Source organism: Pangasianodon hypophthalmus, chromosome 2 (genome assembly GCF_027358585.1).
Source record: "Pangasianodon hypophthalmus isolate fPanHyp1 chromosome 2, fPanHyp1.pri, whole genome shotgun sequence".
Lineage (NCBI taxonomy): Eukaryota > Metazoa > Chordata > Actinopteri > Siluriformes > Pangasiidae > Pangasianodon > Pangasianodon hypophthalmus.
Genome location: NC_069711.1, coordinates 13,548,448 through 13,570,167, shown reverse-complemented (window position 1 = coordinate 13,570,167; position 21,720 = coordinate 13,548,448). Strand labels below are relative to the sequence as shown.

The following is a 21,720-nucleotide window of genomic DNA, read 5'->3' as shown; positions in this document are numbered from 1 at the left end:
CTGCTTACATGTGTCTTCTCTACAGCGTGCGCTGCACCACATGAGCCGCCTCTATGACTGTCCTGCGTGTGTGTGTTTGGCTTTCTGAAGCAGGAGAGGCTTGGAGTGATGGGCAGGACAACATGAGCAGTGAGTTCCTCTGCTGTAGGATCTCGTCGTTAACAGAGATTCCATCCAGGTACTGCTTGAGAAGAATCCTCAGCTGCTGGTTCTCCCATCCGAGGACCTTCTTCTCCCGTTCTAAACACAAACGTTCCAGTAGAACCTTGTTGTAACGCTGCCAGAACTTTTCTAGATCTGTATAGTCCATCATTGTCTAACAGCAGAGGAGAGGTGAAGGCACAAATAAAAAAAAGTAAGAGCTGGAATAAAGAGCTTATTTTAGAAGTGTTAAGTGTTAATGTTCCATTGTTTTAATTGATAAATTTGTTTTGTTTTGGACATCAGTGAGTGTGTGATGGAGTGTGCTGTGTGAGGTATAACACTATAATAAATGAGGTGATTTGTGAAAGTCTGCATTTCACCTGTACTGGCTCTTCAGACATTGCCTCCATAGCATGTGCTTTCTCCTGACTCAGTTCCTCAGCAGATAAAGATGATGTGTAAAAGGGAAGCACCTTCTCCTGCTCAGTTTCAAGCTTGCGACACACATCAGCCAGACGTAACAATGTCTCTCCCTGAAGAAGAGAAACAAAGGGGATGAACATTTAGAAAATCAGCCAAATATCCAGCTTGTTATATTTTTAAAATGGCTTTTTTTTTAATCTGGCTACTTTATTTTATGAAGCTGACCAGTGGTGTGGGAGTGTGTAATAAATGTGTATACCTCTCCTATATTTTCCTGTAGTTTCTTAATTGTGTTATCGCTGTATATAGTGTGATTAGCTAGCCGTGTTCTTTCAGCTGCCTGCGCAGAGCAGAGCTTAGCTCTGAGCTGTTGGACTTTCTGAGAAACCTCCTCACATTCTGCCCGAAGGCCACACGCAGATGCCTCATTCTCCCTCTGACTGGTGCTCAGATGAGAACGCAGACCATTGATGGTGTCCTGCATGCACACAAAAGACATAAGCAGCAGTTACACAAACCAGTTATGTAGCCTAATCTTCATAAAGACTCATTAAAATAAATTGGATGTAGATACAGTTAGGTCCGGAAGTATTTGGACAATGACAGAGTTTTTGTGATTTTGCCTTTATACACCACCACAAAATGGAAGTACTTTGCTTAAAATGGCTTAAAATGGTAATTCCTAAATGGTAAATGCCATATTTTTGTGGAACCTCTTAAAATACAGCTGAAAGTCTACACTTCGGTCACATCTTGATTGTTTTATTTCGAATCCATTGTGGTGGTGTATAAAGGCAAAAATCACAAAAACTCTGTCACTGTCCAAATACTTCCGGACCTAACCGTATATTCATTGCGTTACACGAAGTAACTGCTTTTTGTTTTGCTGAGATGTATTTTTCATTCTCTGACCTGCAGTTTCTGCATGTGTCTCATCTGCAGGTCTGCTTCCTGAGCATTGCGCTGGTCTGTGGCACGGAGCGAATCAAAAGCAATCTGTCGTTCCTCAGTGGCTTCAGTGTACTTCTGCTGTTCATGCTGAAACTGCTGCCACAACTCCTCCACGTTGCCTTCCATCTGGATACGCAGCGCATGCTTCTCCTCAATGTTCTACACAAACACAGACCAAACCGGAATCAAGATAATTAATTCTACACATATTTTAATGAAATGTCTTAAATGTTATTAGACTGCGGCCTGTTGTTACATTTTGTAGTGTCACAGCTATATTCTGTAGTGATAAATGATTGCTATAAATGAAGCCACTTGCAAAAGTAGTACCCGGTTTTTGATGTCATCACGTGTATTCTGATAGTCCTGTCTGGCCTCACTGTCTATTCCAGCATAGCGCTGTTCTAAGGCAAAGGTGGCTGCTTCCAGGTACTCAGTCTCCTGCTGATGCAGCTTCAAAATTCGTTCCCTGAAAAAATATAATTCACTCAAAGCACTGGATGGATGTTTGAAGGATATTCCCATACCCTCTCCCTGCATGCGTCCCAGTCCTCTTACACTTTTTTTAATGTCCTTTATTTATGTGTTTATTCATGACAGTAAAGATCTACTTGACTTGAAAAGACTTGATCAATGAAAGAATGAATGTCAGTGTCAATCTTGTACTCTTGTAAATCAAAAAACTATTTGCACAACAGTATTACAGTTGAGTCACTTGAGTGTTTTGAATAGTTATGGACTTTGGATGTCTCACTGAAATGTAGTAGTACACTTTGAGTACAGTTGAAGAAATAATTACTTTCACACAGCCTGTTGCCTGTTGCACATCTGAACATACAAACAGTCCAAGTCAGAGTCACCTTAGTTCAAATCCAAGCTCAGTATTAAGTCATGGATGAGTGAGTCCAAGGTACGAGTCATATAAATTCTGTGTGAAGTTTGTACTTAAGTCAGAGTTCAGTACAACATTGCTCTACAACTGATATACCAACTTACACATAAGACCAAGTGAAAAGCGTGTGTGTGAATGGAAAACGTGTCTGTATACCTCTCTGTGTTGTACTCAGTACTGAGTTCCTTAAGACTGGTGCTCCAGTGTGACTCTAGTGCTGCCAGTCGGCTTTTCTGTACCTCCAGCAGATGATCCACACACTGGAGATGAGCCCTGTGAGCCAGTTCTGACTGCTGCTCCGCTTCGCTCAGATCACACACCAATAACTGCAACATTTACACACACATTACATTATGGTGCTTGGATCGACATGCTTCAAACACATATGCCACTTCATCTACAACATCTGGATCTCCCCACCTTAATAACATTGTCCTTGCAGTCCACAACTCTCTCAAACGTTTGGCTGAGTATTGCGAAATCTTCACGCAGCTCTGATGCTCGAGTCTGGCGCAGGTTCGAACGCCACTGCTGGTTCAACTTGTGCAGGTTAACTGTGCTGTTCCGCTCTTCCTTCTGCAGTTTATCCTACCAAATCACAATGAATCAGCATCAGGACTGATCTGACATTAAACCCACAGCACCAGCTATAGACAATTGTTATGTCTGTGGACATAAAAATATTTATTCTTACAAATAACCTAACTCATTTAAAGTTAATATGTAAATTTCTATTTTATGTATTGATCATGAATGTCTAGCAGTTTGGAGGTTATCCAGATGAGCACACACACACACACACACACACACACACACACACCTTAAGGAACTGTGTGAGCACATCTTCTTTTATTTTGGCACTTTCTTCTTCAGCCTGAGCCTTCTGCTGCAGGAACACCAGTCTCTCCTCCTCAGTCATCTGCTTTCCTCCTCCTCCTCCTCCTCCCTTCTTCCCTCCTTTCTTCGGCATAACTGCTCTATTCCTCTAGAAAAGTCTGCTAATTAAGAATATATAAAGAAAATATATGAATCCAAGAACCACACCTACATGGAGTTAAATGCACGTAGCTGTTAATAAAGATTAATGAATGAATAATAATAGAAACATATGCCTACATTAAACAAACAAACAAACATTAAATTCCTAATTTGAGTAGTAAATTCAAATTCTCCATGCAGACAAGCCCTTACCGAATACTTCTGTTGTACGGTTCTGTTGAATGTTGCTAGGCAACTACAGGCCCCGAGTGGAGCGGAATTGTTTCTGCTGGGTCCTAAAACCTGGAGCGTTTTTGGTATTCACTGCTTAACTGGTATCATTTGAAATGCACAATGCATTAAAAAAATTAAAACACTTCAAAATTCGCATCGTCCAACCTACAAGAGTGCGACACAAATTATGGAAACAGCTTGTACGCAGCTGTAATTTACGTGAATACTCAGTGATCAGCAAGTGATATCCATGTTTTTGGACCACTGAAGGAGTCACTAGGGGGAAGAACCTTCTGGTCGGATGAAGAAATGCAACAGGCAAATGCAACCAGAAGAATTTTTCTTCAAGAGGAATCCACAATACATACACTATATGGACAAAGGTTATGAACACCTGATCGTCACACCCATATGTGGGCCTTCATCAAACTTTTGTCACAAAGTTGGAAGCACACACTTGTATAGAATGACCTTGTATGTTGTAGCATTACAATTTCCCTTCACTGGAACTAAGGGGCCCAAACCTGTTCCAGCATGACAGTGCCCCTGTGCACAAAGCGAGCTCCATGAAGACATGCTTTGCCAAGGTTGGAGTGGAAGAACTCGAGTGGCCTGTGCAGAGTCCTGACTTCAACCCCACTGAACACCTTCGGGATGAACTAGAATGCCGACTACACCCCAGACCTCCTCACCCAACATCAGTGCCTGACCTCACTAATGCTTATGTGTTTGAATGTGGTAGAATTTGCACAGCCTAGTGAAAAGATTTCCCAGAAGAGTGAAGGCTGTTGTAATAGCAAAGGGGAGTGCCAACTCCATAATGCCCATGGTTTTGGAAAGGGGTGTTCAACAAGTGTATATGGACATGATAGTCAGTTGTCCACCTACTTTTGGCCTTATAGTGTATATAAGGTCATTGACCTAGACACTTGTTTAGTGGTGGAACACTTGCGCTGAATGAAATGTAGATTATGTGGAAAAATTATACACTTTTTTCTGACACAAATTTAACAGTAAGCAATGCAAAGGATTCCTATATTTGTTAGCTAGCAATATATTGTAAAGTTTTCTGTTTGCTACACTGACTTTAACATTTTGCCTTCATGTTTCTACTGTACATACATTTTCAGACATTATAACAACTGCAATATACGTCTGATGTACTAGTACAGATATGTGTGTGTGTGTGTGTGTGTACAATAATGTCACAGTGACAGCATAATGATGCCACCATGACTTAACATCTCTACTCTGGTAACTTTGTCTGTAACTTGCATTATGTTCAGCAGATTTTTTTTTTCTTTCTTTTTTTTTTTTTTTTAACAAAATTTGCTTTGTGACTGACCACAAACATTTCTGCATAACACACGTGATAATATAATTGAGCCAATAATTTGATTGAGCCTAACTCCTGGAAAACAGGCAAGCCGTAAATGTAAAAAGGTAACTGCAAATGTAAATATATGGGGAGACAGAAAGGATCACAAACTATGCCTCCCTGCCTTGAGCAAGTGGATTAATGCTATCGATACTTTAACAACTATAACACATTAAAACATCTTTAAAAATATTCCTTCATCTTCAGTCATCGCTTTCTCCTGCTCAGGGTTGTGGCTTATTCTGGGAACACTGGGTGTGAGGCAGGAATTCACGCTGGATGGGACACCAGTCCATCGCAGAGTACCATGCACACCCACACATATTCACACCTATGGGCAATTTAGTGTAGCCAATCCACCTACCTGCATGCTTTTTGAACAGTGGGAGGAAAACTGAGAACCTGGAAGAAACCCATTCAAATCCACAGAAACACGAGGACTGACCTGGGGACCCTAGACCTGAGAGGTGGCAGTACTACTTACTGTGTCACTGTGCCACCCATCTATAATAATAACCTAACTATAATATTAAACCAGGGTAGTGATTTTTTTAAAAGAAATAAGCACATACAAGATTATGAAAAATCGTAAAGTATAAGCCTAATGTGAAAATGCTTGGGCAAGCTTAGGGAAGATGCACTGGTTGTACAAAAAAGAACAGAAAGGTTTTGGGGAAGAATGGAGAAGTGATGGAAATCATTCAGTGAACAACATTTCTATTATAAATTAGTTACAAAATTTTTGATTTAATAAATTAGGGTTCATAAAACCATGAACTTAAAACAACTCCTTAAAGCATATATGCCAGTTAATGTTTTGTTTTTTGTTTCTAGGACTGCAGATCTTACGCCTCTAATGATGCTTCATTCGCAAAGCAGTCTGGACTCATCACATCATAACAACAGCGCGATATCCTTCCGCCATGAATTAGTTCTAGCTCACAAAGGAGGATAAAGCACTATTGGCTCGAACTGACAAAAAATACTACTTTCAAACACAAATTCATGTCACTTAACATAAGTTGGTTTTTATCATTGTTACATTTCTGATTATAAAATACCCAGAATCTTTTTTCTTTGAGCGGAGGAAGTACGTTATTACAGTTCCGGTCCGCCTCTTCCGGTCCTCTTTCCTGCCTCCTTTCCAAGATGGTGAGTACTGAAACGTGTTGACCATGTCTGCGAATGTAGAGAAACGTTACATATCTCGGTGCTGTGGCAGAGAAAGTGTGCGGCAATGAAACGTTGTTGTTGTGCTAATGTTTTGGATAAACCTGATATGATTAAAAACTGCTGTACGCGGTGTATATTGAGTGGAGAAATGGCTAACACCACGCGCCGCTCCTCACGCTAACAGCAGGCCTCAGTGTGTTACACCGCACGAGCTTAGTGCTGTGGGCGCGAGCCAGTCGGCGCTGTGTTTAAACACAATATCAAACTGCTATGATTTTAAATAAACTATTAATAACGAGTCCTTTTGGATGTCACGTGGGCACACTTTTATTAGAATAAGACTAGCATGAATTGGAAGTGCAGTTACTGGTTAATGTGAGATAGAGAGGCCATGTAACACGTTAGATAGATAGCAGGTTAGGATTTTAGTAACTTGTATTGGGTAAGCTAATTTGCAAGTGTAAGCTGCTAATGGTTTCAAATAATTAAACTACAGCCAGACTACCATTTTAATAAAGTAGTTACCTACAACACAAGCTTCTAAGAAAAAGTAACAACACTAAAGCTACTTTGTCAAACTGAGAGAAATCAACTAATTTTGCTGAAAAAAAAATCAAATGTACATGCTTTGAACAGGTTATGCCATATCTTTTGCTTTTATGTTAGTTAGAAGCAGTTAACTGTAACACAAAAAAGCAACAGATACAAACAATTCTTACTCCACTACTCTCGTTTCTGGAAAAGTCGCTTGTTAATGGACGGTATGACAATCTGTGTAATACTGTATTAAAAACATTTTTTGATAATGCTAGTCGTCATTGCTTATTTCAGATCGTCTAGGAGTTAAATCATAACTGAGGTTAGCTGTCAAGCTCCATTGAAACAGTTACTATTGATAATTCACTGCATCACTGTGTTAATTCATCATAAAATACTGAACACAGTGCTATCACTCCTGATCACCCTCTTAACCAGCTAGATAATTAACAACAAAAAAAAACCATAACGGGCTGCCCACCTTCATCTTTAAATTAATTTGTAAAAGTATGAACCTTTAATTTGCTGCATAATGTTTTGGATGTCGGCAATATTTTCATTTTCTCTTTGCAGAGGTTATAGGCAAACTTGTATTCGATGCTGTGAGTCTTTCACAAACACTGATAAATATGACCAAGGGTGTTTGAAAAGACTGGAAAAGCTATGCTACTTTGAAAATAGCTCAGCTACTGTTATGCTACTAAAATGTAGTTAGGTTAGTAGTGACGGTGCTTTTTGCTACTCCCAAACACTGGTGTTGATGGTAGAGCCCTGCACATGATTTTGACTTAGACCATTGGCGAGATTGAATATTTAGCACTAATTTAGTAGTAGTACAATTGGTCATCTTAACATTCACCAACTTACCCAGCATGCAAAATTTCAAGAACATTAAAATGTCATGTAAACACTAGTTTTGAGACCTGAAGACAATCACTTTTTTCATTTTCACTACTGATCTGTTTTGCATCTGCGCCTCTTTTTTTTTTTTTTTTAAATACAGACTAAGAAGAGAAGGAATAACGGACGCGCCAAGAAGGGCCGTGGGCACGTTCAGCCTATCCGCTGCACTAACTGTGCTCGGTGTGTACCCAAAGACAAGGCCATCAAGAAGTTTGTGATAAGGAACATCGTTGAGGCTGCAGCCGTCAGGGACATCTCGGAGGCTAGTGTATTTGACTGTAGGTTTAAAGTCTTTTTTCCCCCAAAACCCATAAGATATGTATTTATTCTTAATGGTAACCAAAATTGTGTAAAATATATGAAGGTTGAAATTTTACAGCAATGTGATTGTAGGTGCTTCTTGGTTTGTATGTTAGTAATTGATGTGAAACTGAAATGTTCTGTTCTTTCCCTTATGTAGCCTATGTGCTGCCCAAGCTCTATGTGAAACTGCATTATTGCGTGAGCTGTGCCATCCACAGTAAGGTGGTGAGGAACCGTTCTCGGGAGGCCCGTAAAGACCGGACACCACCTCCACGCTTTAGGCCTAGTGTAAGCATCTGATAAGCTCAATAATACCTAAAGATTTGTAAACACAATCTGTGCACACACGAGTAAAATTATAAAAGTGCGAAATTATAAAACTGCAAAGTTTGATTGTTAAGTGAAGTATTTCTTTGTGAAGGGAATAAAAACACCCCCCAAACTTTTCTGCACTAATTTTATTTTTTGCTTTTCTGCAGGGTGCTGCCCCCAGAGCTCCTCCTAAGCCTATGTGAAGAATGAGTCAAAAACTGTACATTTATGTGCAAAGAAATAAAATGATTTGATGAGAAAATATTGTCTTGTATGAGTAGTACTTTTAATGGATTGGGTTGGGTATGTTAAATATGCTTTTAGTATTAAAATAAACTCTGGCATTTCAGAATCAGTTTAAAATAGACTTTGACTGGAAAGCTATATAAGCTTTTTGAAATGGCACATAAGCTTGTGTTTGCTTTGGTTTGTAAAAGTTAAATTTTGGCTCAATGTCTGTTTGACAGCACAATAATCCTAATATTTGAGCCATTCCCTTTTGGTTTACTGTGCTATTCTGTAGGGATAATCTGCTTTGCAGTGTTCAGAGGTGGTTTACACGAGTAAGGGCTGATCTCAGATCACTTACCTTCCCTGTTGGTGGTCATTTTGTTTAACAGTTGCAGAAAGAAGCTTAATATATTTTATTGTTATTAATTAAAATGAGTCAAAGATTGAATGATTTCTGGTTTGTCAAAAGCCTCATCAAAAACCCAACTCAAATTTTAAGTGCGAAAACTAATGTCTTGCTAGAGCAATGACATAAACCCAACATGGAAAACATTTTCTGTGGAAATATCAAAGCATAGTTAGCGCTGGTACAGCTCGATACCTTGCTGAATGCCAGTGTGAATTGTATAGAGCAGACATCTTGTGCATTTATAGGCAACCTTAGTTGCTAACTCTCAGATCCACAAGCCATTGTTGTCAGATTATCGTTCTGCCATCTGCCTAACCTACATGTTGGATTTGAGAGAGCCAATAAGTCTCTCTGATCCTCTTTGTGAGGTGTCTTAAGCACCAGCCTTTTCTTTCCCGGACAGATGCGCATTCTGACTAGACTGCACTGTCTAGCTGATCACCCACTGTATGTTCAATTGAACATAATCTTTCATCGAAGATTTGCAGTCATGGAATTGTAAGAAGAACAGCGCAAAAAAAGATCTGGTTGTCTTAATGTACCTGTGGTGTCTTGAGGCGGCCGAAGAAGGACGTAACAACAGAAGATTGGGGTCTGAAGAAAAGATTTCGTTCCTGTGGCTAATCTTTCCATTTCTCCTAGACATTCTGGAGGAGTAATTAAAATGGCTGATCGTCATGAAGCTGGGGAGGAGAGGGAGATGGAAGCACAGGAAGAGATCAGTGAAGAGGAGGCTCTGCTGCACTTTGGCCGCTACACCGAGGCCCGAGCTGGCCTACCCTGGGAACAACGCACATTCAAGGAGAAGTTGATGCATCACCTGGATCGGATATTTCTGGCTTTCCTTGCAATTTTCTTCCTGTTTGTTCTCTCAGTAGCAGCCTATAAAATTTGGTATGTTACCAACTGGAGGAAGATTTGGGAGCTTATACTTGACTCTGTATCCTACCTCTTCATGCAAGAGGATGACGAGGAACTGCTTGATCTGTGAATAGTTTATTATTCGGCTTCAGTCTTTCACCAGTATTGTAGACGAACATGTAAAAATGGGAAAATAATTTTTCATATGTTTGTTCCTTTTAGTAGACCACATAACTTAAGTCAGTTGTACTTGAAAATGTGAGCTGTAACTGCCATAAATGAATAAATCATTATCAAGCATGTGCAGTGTGTTTTATCATCACTGTTTACAATGGAATTGCTCCATTTTAAACAGGACCAAGTAACACATTTTTAGGTCCAATATTGCATATATGTAACCAAATGACAGAAATAAAAGGAACAGCTGATAGCTCAGGTGTTTCACTGCAATAGCTCTGCTGACTTACTTAGAATTTTTATAATAAATTAAAAAATTCCCATTAAATAATATGAAATTATATACATGGTACTATACAAACTAGACTTAAAATTTTGTTTATAACATTAAATGAAAAATATAATTCATTTATTTCTGTATATAGGGTGAATTCAGATATATTGGATATATAGTTTTGGAACTTCCAACATGTCTAAGCTTTCATGTTATTAATAAAACAAAATCCCCAACACATAAGACATTTCTGAAATGGTCAAGACATTGACTCCCAGTGTACCTGAACCATGCTGTCCCAAATCACCAATCCATGTTTGGAAATTTTGGGTGTCTTGACAATTATTAAACCATAAACATATGTACATTTGTGCTTTTTCTGTTATATTAGATGTTATACATATTATACATATATACATTCTAAATACAAGGAATAAATTAGTCATGACAATATTATAACCTTATGAAAAATAGCATATGTCATATAGACAAAGCATATGTCTTTCTTCCTACACTAAGTTTGATGGTGACCAAACCACCATATATAATATCACATGAATTAATCATGTTGTTATCAGGCACTTCAACTGTAAGAGTTTTACTCACTGATCAGACCAGAAAATAAATCCTGTCCCTGTTTCCTTATGTTGGTTTTTGATGGAAATAAAGATATTAAACTTACTTTATTATCTATGGAAAGTGTACTGTTCAGAAATTGTTGAAATTTAAACCTAATTTTGTACTTTATAAAAACTTGATCATTATTCAGAAATTGATCATTTTATAGGACTGCATGAATTGATAGAAATGAAGCCAAGAAAAATGTAGATTGTCTTAAATAGTATAATGCATTGAATTATCTTAATCCCTCTTCTACTCTCTTCATTTATTTGTGATATAATTACGTGGTTGTTTTTCCCTATATTTTCTTTCTTTCTCTTGCATTAGTTGCTTTATTGTAATGCGCGCGTTAAGTATTTATTTAGTTTGGTAGCTAATTGCTGCCACCTACAGGGATTTGGTGAAATTTGTCAAATAATTTTATGACCAATCACCATCTGAGATTTTGACGCGACACTTGGTCGAACCAATCAGCTTGCTGAAAGCTACTTCATAGCGACAACACTTCCCAGCTTTCCTTCTTCTCTATCTGGAAACTGCAGCGTGTCCAACGTTTCGGGTCTTTCACAGACTTAAAGTAAGTTATTTTCAGTCTACAACTCTCGTTTTTATTTAAATACGATCACTAACAGTAAATAGATTAACACATTACAATTAAAGCAGCGTAGTTTTGCCTTTAATTTCAGGAAACGTGGTAAACACTAGATGTCCTCCCTCTTCAGCTCGCCATTGCTAGTCAGCTTGTTGACAGCTAGCCTGGTGGCCATGCCGCGCTCCTCTCCATTTTGTTGCCAAGTCTTACAGAGCATTACAGTTCATCGGTTCGGAAGCAAAACCCTACGATCATTATAATGAAATACCTAGTATTCACAACTGTCAGTGTAAATATGTATCATTAGTGTGAAGTGTTTAAAGTTAGTTTAGAAGGAGTAATCCGCGTTGCCTCCATACAAGGGCTTGGCTAAATAAAGACAGGCCCGGGCTAGCCAGCGAGCTAAGTAGGTTAGCTCAACCGCTAGGACTAGCACGCTTCCAAAATGGCGCCGTTATTACTTTTTTAAAAAGTAAAAAAAATATATATGTATATATATATATTTGAAAATATTTTAGCAAGCAGTTAGAGGGTAAGCACCGGCCTCGTGGAGCGCAACATTGTGTGGACTGAACATTGTTGCTGTTGTTTTATACCAGAGCGCGTCTCCAGAAAACTCTCGATTCTGATTGGTCAGAAGTTGTAACAGCAGCTCTGACAGCAGTAACAGCTATATTTCAGGTTTAATAAACAGATTAAAAACTCATTTAACAAAGAAAAATGTATAACTTGGTGAAGCTTTAAACATTTTAATGAAGGAGTCTCCAGTGTCAGCAAGGTTTCCACAAACTCTGCTGTCTTTGTGGGTTCTCTGTTACATGACAAACTGCAATTTTTGTATAATTAAAAAATAGAAATAAAAGTAAAGGCAGGTAAGGGATTGTTTATAGCGGTTATAATGCAAGTGATAACAGTAACTAGTTTCAGGGGTATAAGTATAAATGGTTAAAAAGCATGACAAGTCACTCATTAAAAGTATTGTAATCATTGGGAAATTGATGTAATATAAGATAAATCAATATAAAAATTCAGAACAATGTTTAAAAAGTCTCAGCGTCAGGTTCTGAGGACTGATTTAATATGGTAAATATTTTAATAAACATGCAGTAAATAACATTTTTTAAATAAATATAAAGAGTGCTCAGCAACTTTGTCCATATTTCAGATTTGTCTATATTTGTGTTTAAATGAGTGTAATTGTGCCCACTGAGCAGAAGCACCGAACAGAAAAGCTACTTATGTTGTATAAGTAAGGTTTGTTCGGAGGCTGTCATGATTTAGTTTTGAGTTAAAACAGACGTCCTTTAAACCAACTGCATTTTTGTTCAATTTTGTAATAAAAATTCTGCTTATTTTTTCCAGAATGCGTTACGTGGCCGCTTACCTTTTGGCTGTGCTGGGTGGCAACACCAACCCCTCCTCCAAGGATATCAAGAACATCCTGGGGAGTGTAGGAATTGAGGCCGAGGATGAACGTCTCAATAAGGTATCCCCACTGTCTTCTTTCAAAATCTATACCTTCAAGACCTTTATAACAAGTATTTTTGCCTATTGTTGAAGTCATGTGGTTATGAGGAATAATGCTGGAATTGCATTGTGTTGTAGACTGTACTGATCTTTGTTTAACTGAACAGGTCATCAGTGAATTAAATGGCAAGGACATCAATGAAGTCATGAATGCAGGTATGTTGCCTTTTGCTTTTCTTAAGCAGTCTGGCTTCTTATGAGTGTGAAGTGAATATCCCTGAGCCAAAATAGTTACTAGCACACATTTCTGTAGGCCTCTCCAAGTTAGCCTCCGTGCCAGCGGGTGGTGCTGTGGCGGTCTCTGCTGCTGCTCCTGGTGGTGGGGCTCCTGCAGCTGGAGCAGCACCTGCAGGTAAGCCACTAATCTTCCTACTTCTATAATCTACAAACTTGCCTGTTTTTTCCCCAGTGCAGTCTTGTTACATTAAATGAAACCTTTTATTTTTCTTCTAGCGGAAGAGAAAAAGGAGGAGAAGAAAGAAGAATCTGAAGAGTCTGATGAAGACATGGGCTTTGGTCTCTTTGATTAATCTTTCTTGTTTTCCTTTAAAAACAATAAAAATTGAAAAATTGGCCAAAACATTTGAACTTGAATGAGTGTATTACATTTCTATTCAAATATTAAGTCCACTTATTCCATACATTTTATAGATTTACGTATGTTTTATACCCAAGAGGTTCTTACTACCTGCTGTTTTTAAGCATAGAAGTACTGAGGATTATATTTGCCTCAAACTGCCTGTATAATATGGTGTCTGCTTCTATAAGACCTTATTTGTCGAAATGAACAATTCATCTTACACCTAAAAAAAAAAAACATTTTTAACTCATTCACTTGAATTGTTTACATAATTAAAATATGAACTTGATCATTTTTATTGGGTATGGGATAAAGCCTGGTGTATACTGTACTTTTGCGCGTTGTGTGTGTGTATGTGTGTGGTTCTGTGTGTCGGGGGAGCGCTGATTGGCTGGCAGCAGCACGTGCACTAAAATTGGATGGATTGAAGGGAGATGAGCATGACCCTTGCGAAGGATGACATGCAAACCCGTGATTGGTTGGAGGAGAAGTGTGCCGGGGTTGTGTGTCCTGAAATATTGATGAGACGTGACGTTTCTTCCGCAGGTTTAATCATAGTCGGATTAATATTGCTTAATTTAGACTATTGCTGTTAAAAATATAACTAAAATGTAAACAAAATTTTCTCATTGCATCCAGGACTTTGTGTATTATACAGACGAGCTCGTGCCCCGAAAGTATAGCTGTGTTGTGTTAACTTTCAGTTAAACATATTTACTGTTAGTTTCTCAGACCAGTGTCTTTAATAAAAAAAATTCTCCTCTTTGTTAAAACTCTTGTACTGAACAGTGAGTATAAATAAATAACACGAGTGACTTTTTCCTCATGTTTCATGCAATATGATCACATTACTGTATAGTCAAGTCAAGTGGCTTTATTGTCATTTCAACCATATACAGCTGGTACAGTACACTGAAACGAAACAACGTTCCTCCAGGACCATGATGCCGCATAAAACAGCACGGAACTACAAGAGACTACATATCGTTTTACATAATGTGCATGTGTAATATGTGTAAACAGCACAAGACAGTACAGTAACTACCAAAACAGGACAATAGGCACAGTAAGAGACAGTGCATCACTGACTAGTACACAGTTCTAGTAAGAATCAGATATAACAGTAGTGCGAAAGAGTAACAATACAAGTTACTGTAAATGTAAACATAAGGGGTAGCAGCCAGGTAGAGTGTATAAAATACAGTATATATTATATTATATTATATACAGTATATTATAAATATTGTAGCAGCAAAAATGCAGGTAGTAAATACAGAGATGTGCAAAAATTGCAAAGAGAGTGGGATGGTGTTCAGTTGTGTGTGTGTGTGTGTGGTCAGTCCAGTCTCTGAGTATTGAGAAGTCTGATGGCTTGAGAGAAGAAACTATCACACAGTCTGGTCCTGAGGGCCTGAATGCTTCAGTACTGGCAGGAGGGTGAAGAGTTTGTGTGAGGGGTGTGTGGGGTCATCCACAATACAGGTGGGTTTACGGATGGAGTGTGTGGTGTACATAATATATAATGGATTTATTTACAGAAAACTACAATCATGATATTGTGTTATATGCGATATATATGTGTGCATGTATGTATATATATATATATCTCTTCAGGACACACACACACACACATATATATATATATATATATATATATATATATGTAGGCCTGTAGTTCATTACAGGCCACTTTACTTTTTCTTCCTCCTAACAAACTCCTGAAGACACAGTGAAGATGATGTAAACCACGTAAACCACAGCAATGCAATACTAAAGCATCTGTCACTCTGTGATTGGTGTAATTAAACACTACTTGAATGAAAATGCTTCAGTCGCTCAAACTGCTGAATACAGACGAGTTATGACATGTTTTTGTTGATAATAGACTTTGGTTATATTGATCACGCATGGTTTATTTACCCCCAGCACTCTTCACAGCAAAGTTCTGCCCGTATTGCCCTCTATTTGTTTTTCCTACAGTGAAACACAGAACTCGGCCATGCTTTCAGTAAGTAACTCGGTGAAGTGTGGTGTGGCTCATGCACACTTCCCCCTCACGCTATGTATGAAAACTTCACCCTGTGCGAGCGTCTGTGCACGACATCATAACCTAGAACAGGCATAACAAGCTGTGCTGTAATAGGGGAAATTATCAATGATAGAGTGATGTGATGACTCACAAAAAAAAAAAAAAAACAAGTCATGTTACTGAGAAATTGCGGAGCACAATATTTTGTGTCCTGAAGATTTCCGTGTCCTGAAAAACCTAAAATAACCAGCTTTACCCTAGATCATTACTAAGCACTCATCTAGAGTCTCCTAACACAAGCAATATCATATGAGCAAGATGGCTGTTGTACTGAACATCAGCACGGCTGTGAATATAGGTAAGCCATAGGGAATGTACACTATATGGCCAAATGTATGTGGACACCTGTGGATCACACGCATATGTGCTTACTGAACATCACATTCCAGTAACGGGCATTAATATGCAGTCGATCGCCTTTTTGCTGTTATGACCCCACTCTTCTGGGAACTCTTCCAGTAGATTTTGGAGTGTGGGTGTGGGGATTTGTCCATTTAGCCACAAGAGCATTACTGAGATCAGATGCTGATGTTAAACGAGAAGGCCTAGTGTGCATTCTGCATTCAAATTCATCCCAGAAGTTTCAGTAGGGTTGAGGTCATGGCTCTGTTCAGGACAATTGAGTTTCTTCCGCACCACCCCAGCAAACCATGTCTTTATAGCGCTTGCATTGTGCATGGGGCATTGTCATGCTGGAACAGGTTTGGACTAGGCCCCTTAGATCCACTAACACAAAATCTTGATGCTACAGCATACAAAGATATTCAGGAGAGTAGTGTGCTTTCAGCATCATGTAGAAGGCCCACACATGGGTGTTTCCCCACTTTTTTGGCTTTGGCAGCTTTGCAGCTTCCAACTATTTTTCATTTAGCTGCATAACATCTTCTGCAGATAATTGCTTCTATATCAAGAACCAAATTCAGAGAATTCATCTCTAGGAAATGATCACATTTATAGAAGAAAGTTGCAAAAATATACATATATTTTATTTATATTTAGAGTCATTTAAATTACATTGTGTATGCCTGCATACACATTTACAGCATATTGGAAAGCAGCTTAATGAGCTTAAGTGCTATTAAACATGGATTATAAATTGTAGATTTTGTTTCTACTAATAGAAATAAAACAAATCACATTCATTTCAAACATTTCAAAAGGTTGATATATGTCACAGTATTAAAGGTGACTTTCCTTGTCTACAGTAGAGAGCTTTTTCTGTATGCTATTCAGTGCATCTTCTTGCCTTATTAGCTTGATCAGAACCTTGTGTTAAAGGTCTCTTACATATGTTGAATCACAAATAGACAATTTCTGTGCAGTGTGATGATCCACTGACTCTAAAAAAAAAAATCATCTAATAATATGTAGTCATATAGGCTTGTTGTAGGCTGTACAGGTTTCCCTTAATGTTATGGTCTGCCAGGTTCAGAAGCTGGGTTATGATATTTTGCCTTCTGCATGGTCTCCACACCTGAAGATGAAAGAAAAAAAAACTCTTTAATTTTCTATTGACACTTTAACTCATTAATCAGGTTACTAATAGTTACTAATCTAACTACTAATCAATGATAAATGTATATATTACATTAACTGCATATATAGAACTAGCGGAATATATTTGATGGAAATTGAGCTCAACTGATTTGAAGATAAACTTTAGAAAATGTTTGACTCACCACTCATCCCTGTCTGAACTCTCCTTTAATGTCATCTGTTTCTCTGTGGTCATATCCCTGATGTGAGGGTTACTCTCATACATGTAAGTAAAACGATCCTTGAGGTACTGGTTCCCAAAGCCGAGGATATGTCCAGGAGCATGGCGAGAGAGAGAAGCCACTCTTGCTGTGAAGTCAAGTGTGAAGGCAAACTTCACCAGCTCTGGAGCTACCACGGATGGCTGTGTTTTCTGTAGTGGGACTTCAGAATTTACATACTGGTCTGCTAATTGCTGGAAGGAGCCATAGGTGATAGTGTTGAAGTAGGAGCTAATAGTAGTATTTTCCTTTAGCTGTAGGGAAGAGAGTGAAGACGTTACAAGTTGCTTCCATGCTTTGCTTTTTTTTTTTTTTTTTTTTTTTTTTAAATTTTCACTTATGTAATTGTTTAATTCTCTGCATAAGACTATTAAAAGTTCACTGGAGAACCCTTACCTTATCATTTATAACATCACCTTCCTGTTTTATCAATTCAATGATCCTTTTAATAATTTCCTCTTGAGACACTGCATGGATAATGGCAGAAATAATAAGATTTACAGGTCAGATCATTTAATATGTTCTCTAATATTTCACATTAAGAGCTTACTCAGGCAATAATACTCCTTATTGTTCTAAAATATTTATTTTATACACAGCATAACTGTGAACTATGCAGTACTCACTGTATAAGGCATCTGTGTCTGTAGGCTGAAGTGAATCAGCGAAAGTTTTGTTTTCTTCTGTGGGACTGTTTTTCACCTCATTCACAATCTTCTCCAGCTCTTCTGACATTTTTTCATAATAAGAACTAGTGGCCTCTACCTCCTCAATTGCTGCAAAAATGAATAAAAGGGAAATTTCCAAATATGTCATTGGGCATTTGAAACAGGAAATTTGCACAATAGGTAAATACTATTATGATGGACAACATCTATTATGAAGCACTTCTTTTAAAAAAAAACTACAGGTTGATAATATTTGGTGTTAGTGATGGAGAGACTACTCTTATGCATATTTGTAGAGATATTTTTAAAACTTTGATATGTAATATTAATTGTATGTTTGCCTGTGTCCGCCATTGTTGTTTGTAATGCAAGTATGTATGTAAATGTTTGAACTGGTGAGGATTTAGGTTAAGTTGGAAATGTGGCGAAAATTATGCAAGTATCTAAACTTAAACTTTATTTTGATATAACTGATGTAATTGTTACAACTGCTATCGATATTTTCAACACAAAAGTCTTCCCTGTAAGGCTATTCTGAAATAAGCTTTGAATTTGCCTAATTGTATAACCTGAAATGTATGTAATATACGTACATTGGACCTGGGAATTGTGGGCTTCTGTAGATAGGTCTAAAGTAAGGGGCTGCACTTTTGTTGTCTTATCTAGGCCCATGTCCCCGCTGCGTCTCTTTAATGAGACCCTCCTCTGAGATCGCCTTCTCCTAGAGGTTCTAGTGTGGCGCAGGATGATGCCATCACCAGCAGAGATGGGCAGGCAGGAGAGTGGAGGTGTTGCAGGTTCTGGATTAGGAAGTGCTTCTTCAGTTCTCTCATCATCATCTTGTTCATCCTGTTTGTTCCCTCTGGAGAACCATCCCAGAACACTCTTCCATATTGAAGACTTCTTATTCTTCTTACCCTCTTTGATCTTCTTTACCTCTGTTAAACTCTCTAGCTTAGGTTGAGCAGGCAGTGGAGAGTCTTCAATCTTGAGGTCTTCTAACTCCAGTTTACAGGCTTCACGAGATGGTCTACTATCCCGCTTGTCTTTATCAAAAGGAGAAAACCATTTCCGGGGTTTTCCATCAGAACTCTGAGATGCAGAGGAGCCATCCTTTCTGGTAAGAGAGCTTTTCTTCCATCGTTTACGTTTATCAGAGGTTTCACTTTCTTTTACTGGTTCTGAAATTACTTTATTGTTACTAAGATCCTCCTCTGAGGCTGAAGGTTTAGGTTGAGGTAAGGGTATATTTGGTTGTCTATCATCATGCTTATCTTTATCAAAATGTGCAAACCATTTCTGGGGCTTCCCATCAGAAGTACAAGATGCAGAGGATCCATTATTTCTGTTAAGAGTGCTTTTCTTTTTCCATCGTTTTGACCTGTTGTCTGTGGTTTCAGTTTCTACCTGAGAGTTTTTGTCTGTTTCTGGTTCTGAGAATGCCTTATCTTCATCAAGGTCCTCCTCTGAGCCTAAGGGTTTAAAATGAAGCGAGATATCGCTGGAATGTTTACGCTCTCTCTTATCTTGCTCCGCAACAGTGACCCATTTATCTGGTCTCCGTTCTCTTCGAGGTGGACAGTGTGACCCATCATTAAGGCTCAGGCTTCTCTTTACATAAACTTCCAGGAGCCGTTTGCTGTCCTTGGCTCCCACAAACAGCATCTGTGGCCTGGGCTGTGCATCCTGCTCCACTTGAGATACCATGGATACCATATGTGATCTTAGCTAGAAAGAAAAAAGAGTAATGGGCATATATTACTTTTGGAAGTGTAATCATTTTGATCATATTTCATTAGAATTTAGAAAAGATCTGAATACAGTTGCTGGACAGTTTTCAACATTTCAGTAAACCTTTTCTCATTCTCACTTTCCACAGATTCGGTCTTATTTTTAGGTCACCTACACCGTCAAGGTCCACCCGTCTCTCTTGTATACACTGACTTCACTAACGGTGGCCCGGCGGTAACGGTAGCTCAGTGGTTAAGACGTTGGACCACTACGCGGAAGGTCGTGAGTTCAAATCCCACCGCTACCACAGGGCCATCGACCCTCAACTGTACAGCTGTATATATGCGGTAAATGAATAAGGGCGTCTGCTAAACGCCGTAAATGAAAGTTCACGAGTCGTTTGCATGCGATTTTGCAAGTTCCGTATAGGCGAATAATTTAATTACAGAAAGACTCGACGTCGATGTTGTCCTTACCTTTTCACGAATGTCTCTGTCTTCACTAGCAGTTCAAACAACAATGTTTATAATATTATGTCAGCGATGGAAAGACTGTTGTAGTGACGACTCCCGCGCCAAGTAAGGACATATCTCCGGTTATTCCAGCCTCTTGGTGCTAAGCAGCCAATCCCATGGCGATATACAGATGCGCTCAGGTAGGCAGAAACCTGTAAACACAAAGTAAGTCAGGTGATACAAGGGACTTTTTCACTGCTGTTGTTGCAAACGTATGAGGAAGTAGGAGCGCATTTTAGAGGAAGTTGTTTCTTGGTTGAGGGAGGTTCAATAAACTAGTAAATAGTTTGCGTATTTATGGCCATGTTTACAACTCTCGTCTTTTTTACGCGTCTTTCACTGTTTCTGACTAACACATTTGGGCAGTTGATTTATTAGGCACGTAGCATTGCAATAAAAGTAGTCATGAAACTATTTGTCTCCTTTATGATCAGTGCTGTCTGCTAGCCTCACCACACTGGCTCACTTGTCCTCTGGACTAAGTGTGTTAGATATGGATGAGATCATAACTGAAACTTAACCTCAGTTTTCTTTCTGACATTATATTATTTAATGATTTAATATTCTTGGACACCAAGTTTTAATACTGGCAAAGAGCCATAAACTTAGGTGTGTATAATTGTCTTTTTGGCTCCATTTGGTTCTTCTCTCCAAGCCCTGAAACTGCACAAGTCAGGAGAATTAATAAATCAAAACAGTGTATATACATTCAAAACATCTGGAATCCATGAGGTCATTTATTTAATGAGTAACAGTAATAGGTTGTATACACTGCTGTTGTGCTGATCATCCTCCACACTACCAGAAACAAGCCTTTTAGCTAAGGACCTTTAAAGAAAGCTCAGCTGGTTCTTTTATCGATCTATTTATTAACAAGAGTGTATTTCTGATGGAAATAATAAATTAATAAGTTTGTGCACTTGATCCTTGTTGGAACAGGAGTGTAGGCCAAATGCAGGCCTACTGGGTTAGATTACATGCCTCCTCCATAGGATCTTGATGAACTTCTTAGGTTTCCACTTATCAGCCATGCTGTACATGGTAAGGCACTTAACACAATAGATAGAAATAACACAGCTTCAGCCTCTGTGTCTGTAGTTTTTTTTTTAATCATCTTTAAATCACTGACTTAAATGCAGACTGAGCAATCTGTAACCCCAGCATGTGATGAATCACACATAAAATAATTTATTCTTTGAGAAACAGACATATTTATGTTTAATTCAAACGTTACTTAAAAGGATATTATTTGAAATTCATTCCAAAACAGTACAATCAGGTCTATTGTGTTTGTATTCCCAAATAGATGTTTTACTTTTAAGCACTATTATAGACCTATGGGAGTTAGTTTTTTTTTTTTTTTTTTTTTTTTTTTTTGCAACTTTCTCTTGATTGGCCTGTGTTATTTTAACTGCCATCTATCTCTCTTAATTATGGTTCTGCTGCTCTATATTGTCAAA

The 21,720-nt window shown here is 38.4% G+C and overlaps 4 protein-coding genes across 4 annotated transcripts; 2 read left to right on the top strand and 2 right to left on the bottom strand.

Annotated features, from left to right (window-relative positions):
• Positions 1-19: 19 nt before the first annotated feature.
• Positions 20-3,403, bottom strand: LOC113528606 (dynein regulatory complex subunit 2-like). The gene is made up of 8 exons (XM_034312959.2): positions 3,231-3,403; positions 2,831-2,998; positions 2,567-2,736; positions 1,849-1,987; positions 1,480-1,677; positions 827-1,045; positions 525-677; positions 20-316 (listed from the first exon to the last, which is right to left on the bottom strand). The coding sequence occupies exons 1-8, from the start codon at positions 3,378-3,380 to the stop codon at positions 20-22; spliced, it is 1,494 nt and encodes a 497-aa protein (XP_034168850.2). The 5' UTR covers positions 3,381-3,403.
• Positions 3,404-5,999: 2,596 nt separating this feature from the next.
• Positions 6,000-8,490, top strand: rps26l (ribosomal protein S26, like). Its single transcript, XM_026922243.3, has 4 exons — positions 6,000-6,152; positions 7,714-7,891; positions 8,074-8,204; positions 8,396-8,490. Exons 1-4 carry the CDS (start codon positions 6,150-6,152, stop codon positions 8,429-8,431), a joined length of 348 nt encoding a protein of 115 aa, XP_026778044.1. The 5' UTR covers positions 6,000-6,149; the 3' UTR covers positions 8,432-8,490.
• A 2,748-nt stretch (positions 8,491-11,238) lies between these two features.
• Positions 11,239-13,502, top strand: rplp2 (ribosomal protein, large P2). The gene is made up of 5 exons (XM_026922234.3): positions 11,239-11,378; positions 12,756-12,879; positions 13,028-13,076; positions 13,174-13,272; positions 13,374-13,502. Exons 2-5 carry the CDS (start codon positions 12,757-12,759, stop codon positions 13,448-13,450), a joined length of 348 nt encoding a protein of 115 aa, XP_026778035.1. The 5' UTR covers positions 11,239-11,378; position 12,756; the 3' UTR covers positions 13,451-13,502.
• A 3,051-nt stretch (positions 13,503-16,553) lies between these two features.
• On the bottom strand, positions 16,554-20,999 carry LOC113541997 (uncharacterized). The gene is made up of 6 exons (XM_026939261.3): positions 20,222-20,999; positions 18,608-19,742; positions 17,973-18,122; positions 17,743-17,813; positions 17,269-17,600; positions 16,554-17,063 (listed from the first exon to the last, which is right to left on the bottom strand). Exons 2-6 carry the CDS (start codon positions 19,728-19,730, stop codon positions 17,030-17,032), a joined length of 1,710 nt encoding a protein of 569 aa, XP_026795062.2. The 5' UTR covers positions 19,731-19,742; positions 20,222-20,999; the 3' UTR covers positions 16,554-17,029.
• Between the last annotated feature and the right edge of the window lie 721 nt (positions 21,000-21,720).

What these genes read in the sequence shown, in the direction of transcription:
- LOC113528606 (XM_034312959.2), bottom strand. Translation starts at nt 3,380, where the DNA reads ATGCCGAAGAAAGGAGGGAAGAAGGGAGGAGGAGGAGGAGGAGGAAAG. An exon ending in TGCTCACACAGTTCCTTAAG is followed by an intron (nt 2,999 to 3,230) that starts GTGTGTGTGTGT and finishes GTGATTTGGTAG; the next exon opens with GATAAACTGCAGAAGGAAGA. An exon ending in ACTGAGTACAACACAGAGAG is followed by an intron (nt 1,988 to 2,566) that starts GTATACAGACAC and finishes ATATTTTTTCAG; the next exon opens with GGAACGAATTTTGAAGCTGC.
- rps26l (XM_026922243.3), top strand. An exon ending in GGAGGCTAGTGTATTTGACT is followed by an intron (nt 7,892 to 8,073) that starts GTAGGTTTAAAG and finishes TCCCTTATGTAG; the next exon opens with CCTATGTGCTGCCCAAGCTC. An exon ending in CTCCACGCTTTAGGCCTAGT is followed by an intron (nt 8,205 to 8,395) that starts GTAAGCATCTGA and finishes GCTTTTCTGCAG; the next exon opens with GGTGCTGCCCCCAGAGCTCC.
- rplp2 (XM_026922234.3), top strand. Translation starts at nt 12,757, where the DNA reads ATGCGTTACGTGGCCGCTTACCTTTTGGCTGTGCTGGGTGGCAACACC. An exon ending in AGGATGAACGTCTCAATAAG is followed by an intron (nt 12,880 to 13,027) that starts GTATCCCCACTG and finishes TTAACTGAACAG; the next exon opens with GTCATCAGTGAATTAAATGG. An exon ending in CAATGAAGTCATGAATGCAG is followed by an intron (nt 13,077 to 13,173) that starts GTATGTTGCCTT and finishes ACATTTCTGTAG; the next exon opens with GCCTCTCCAAGTTAGCCTCC.
- LOC113541997 (XM_026939261.3), bottom strand. Translation starts at nt 19,730, where the DNA reads ATGGTATCCATGGTATCTCAAGTGGAGCAGGATGCACAGCCCAGGCCA. An exon ending in CCACAATTCCCAGGTCCAAT is followed by an intron (nt 18,123 to 18,607) that starts GTACGTATATTA and finishes TCATTTTTGCAG; the next exon opens with CAATTGAGGAGGTAGAGGCC. An exon ending in GTGATGTTATAAATGATAAG is followed by an intron (nt 17,601 to 17,742) that starts GTAAGGGTTCTC and finishes TCTTCCCTACAG; the next exon opens with CTAAAGGAAAATACTACTAT.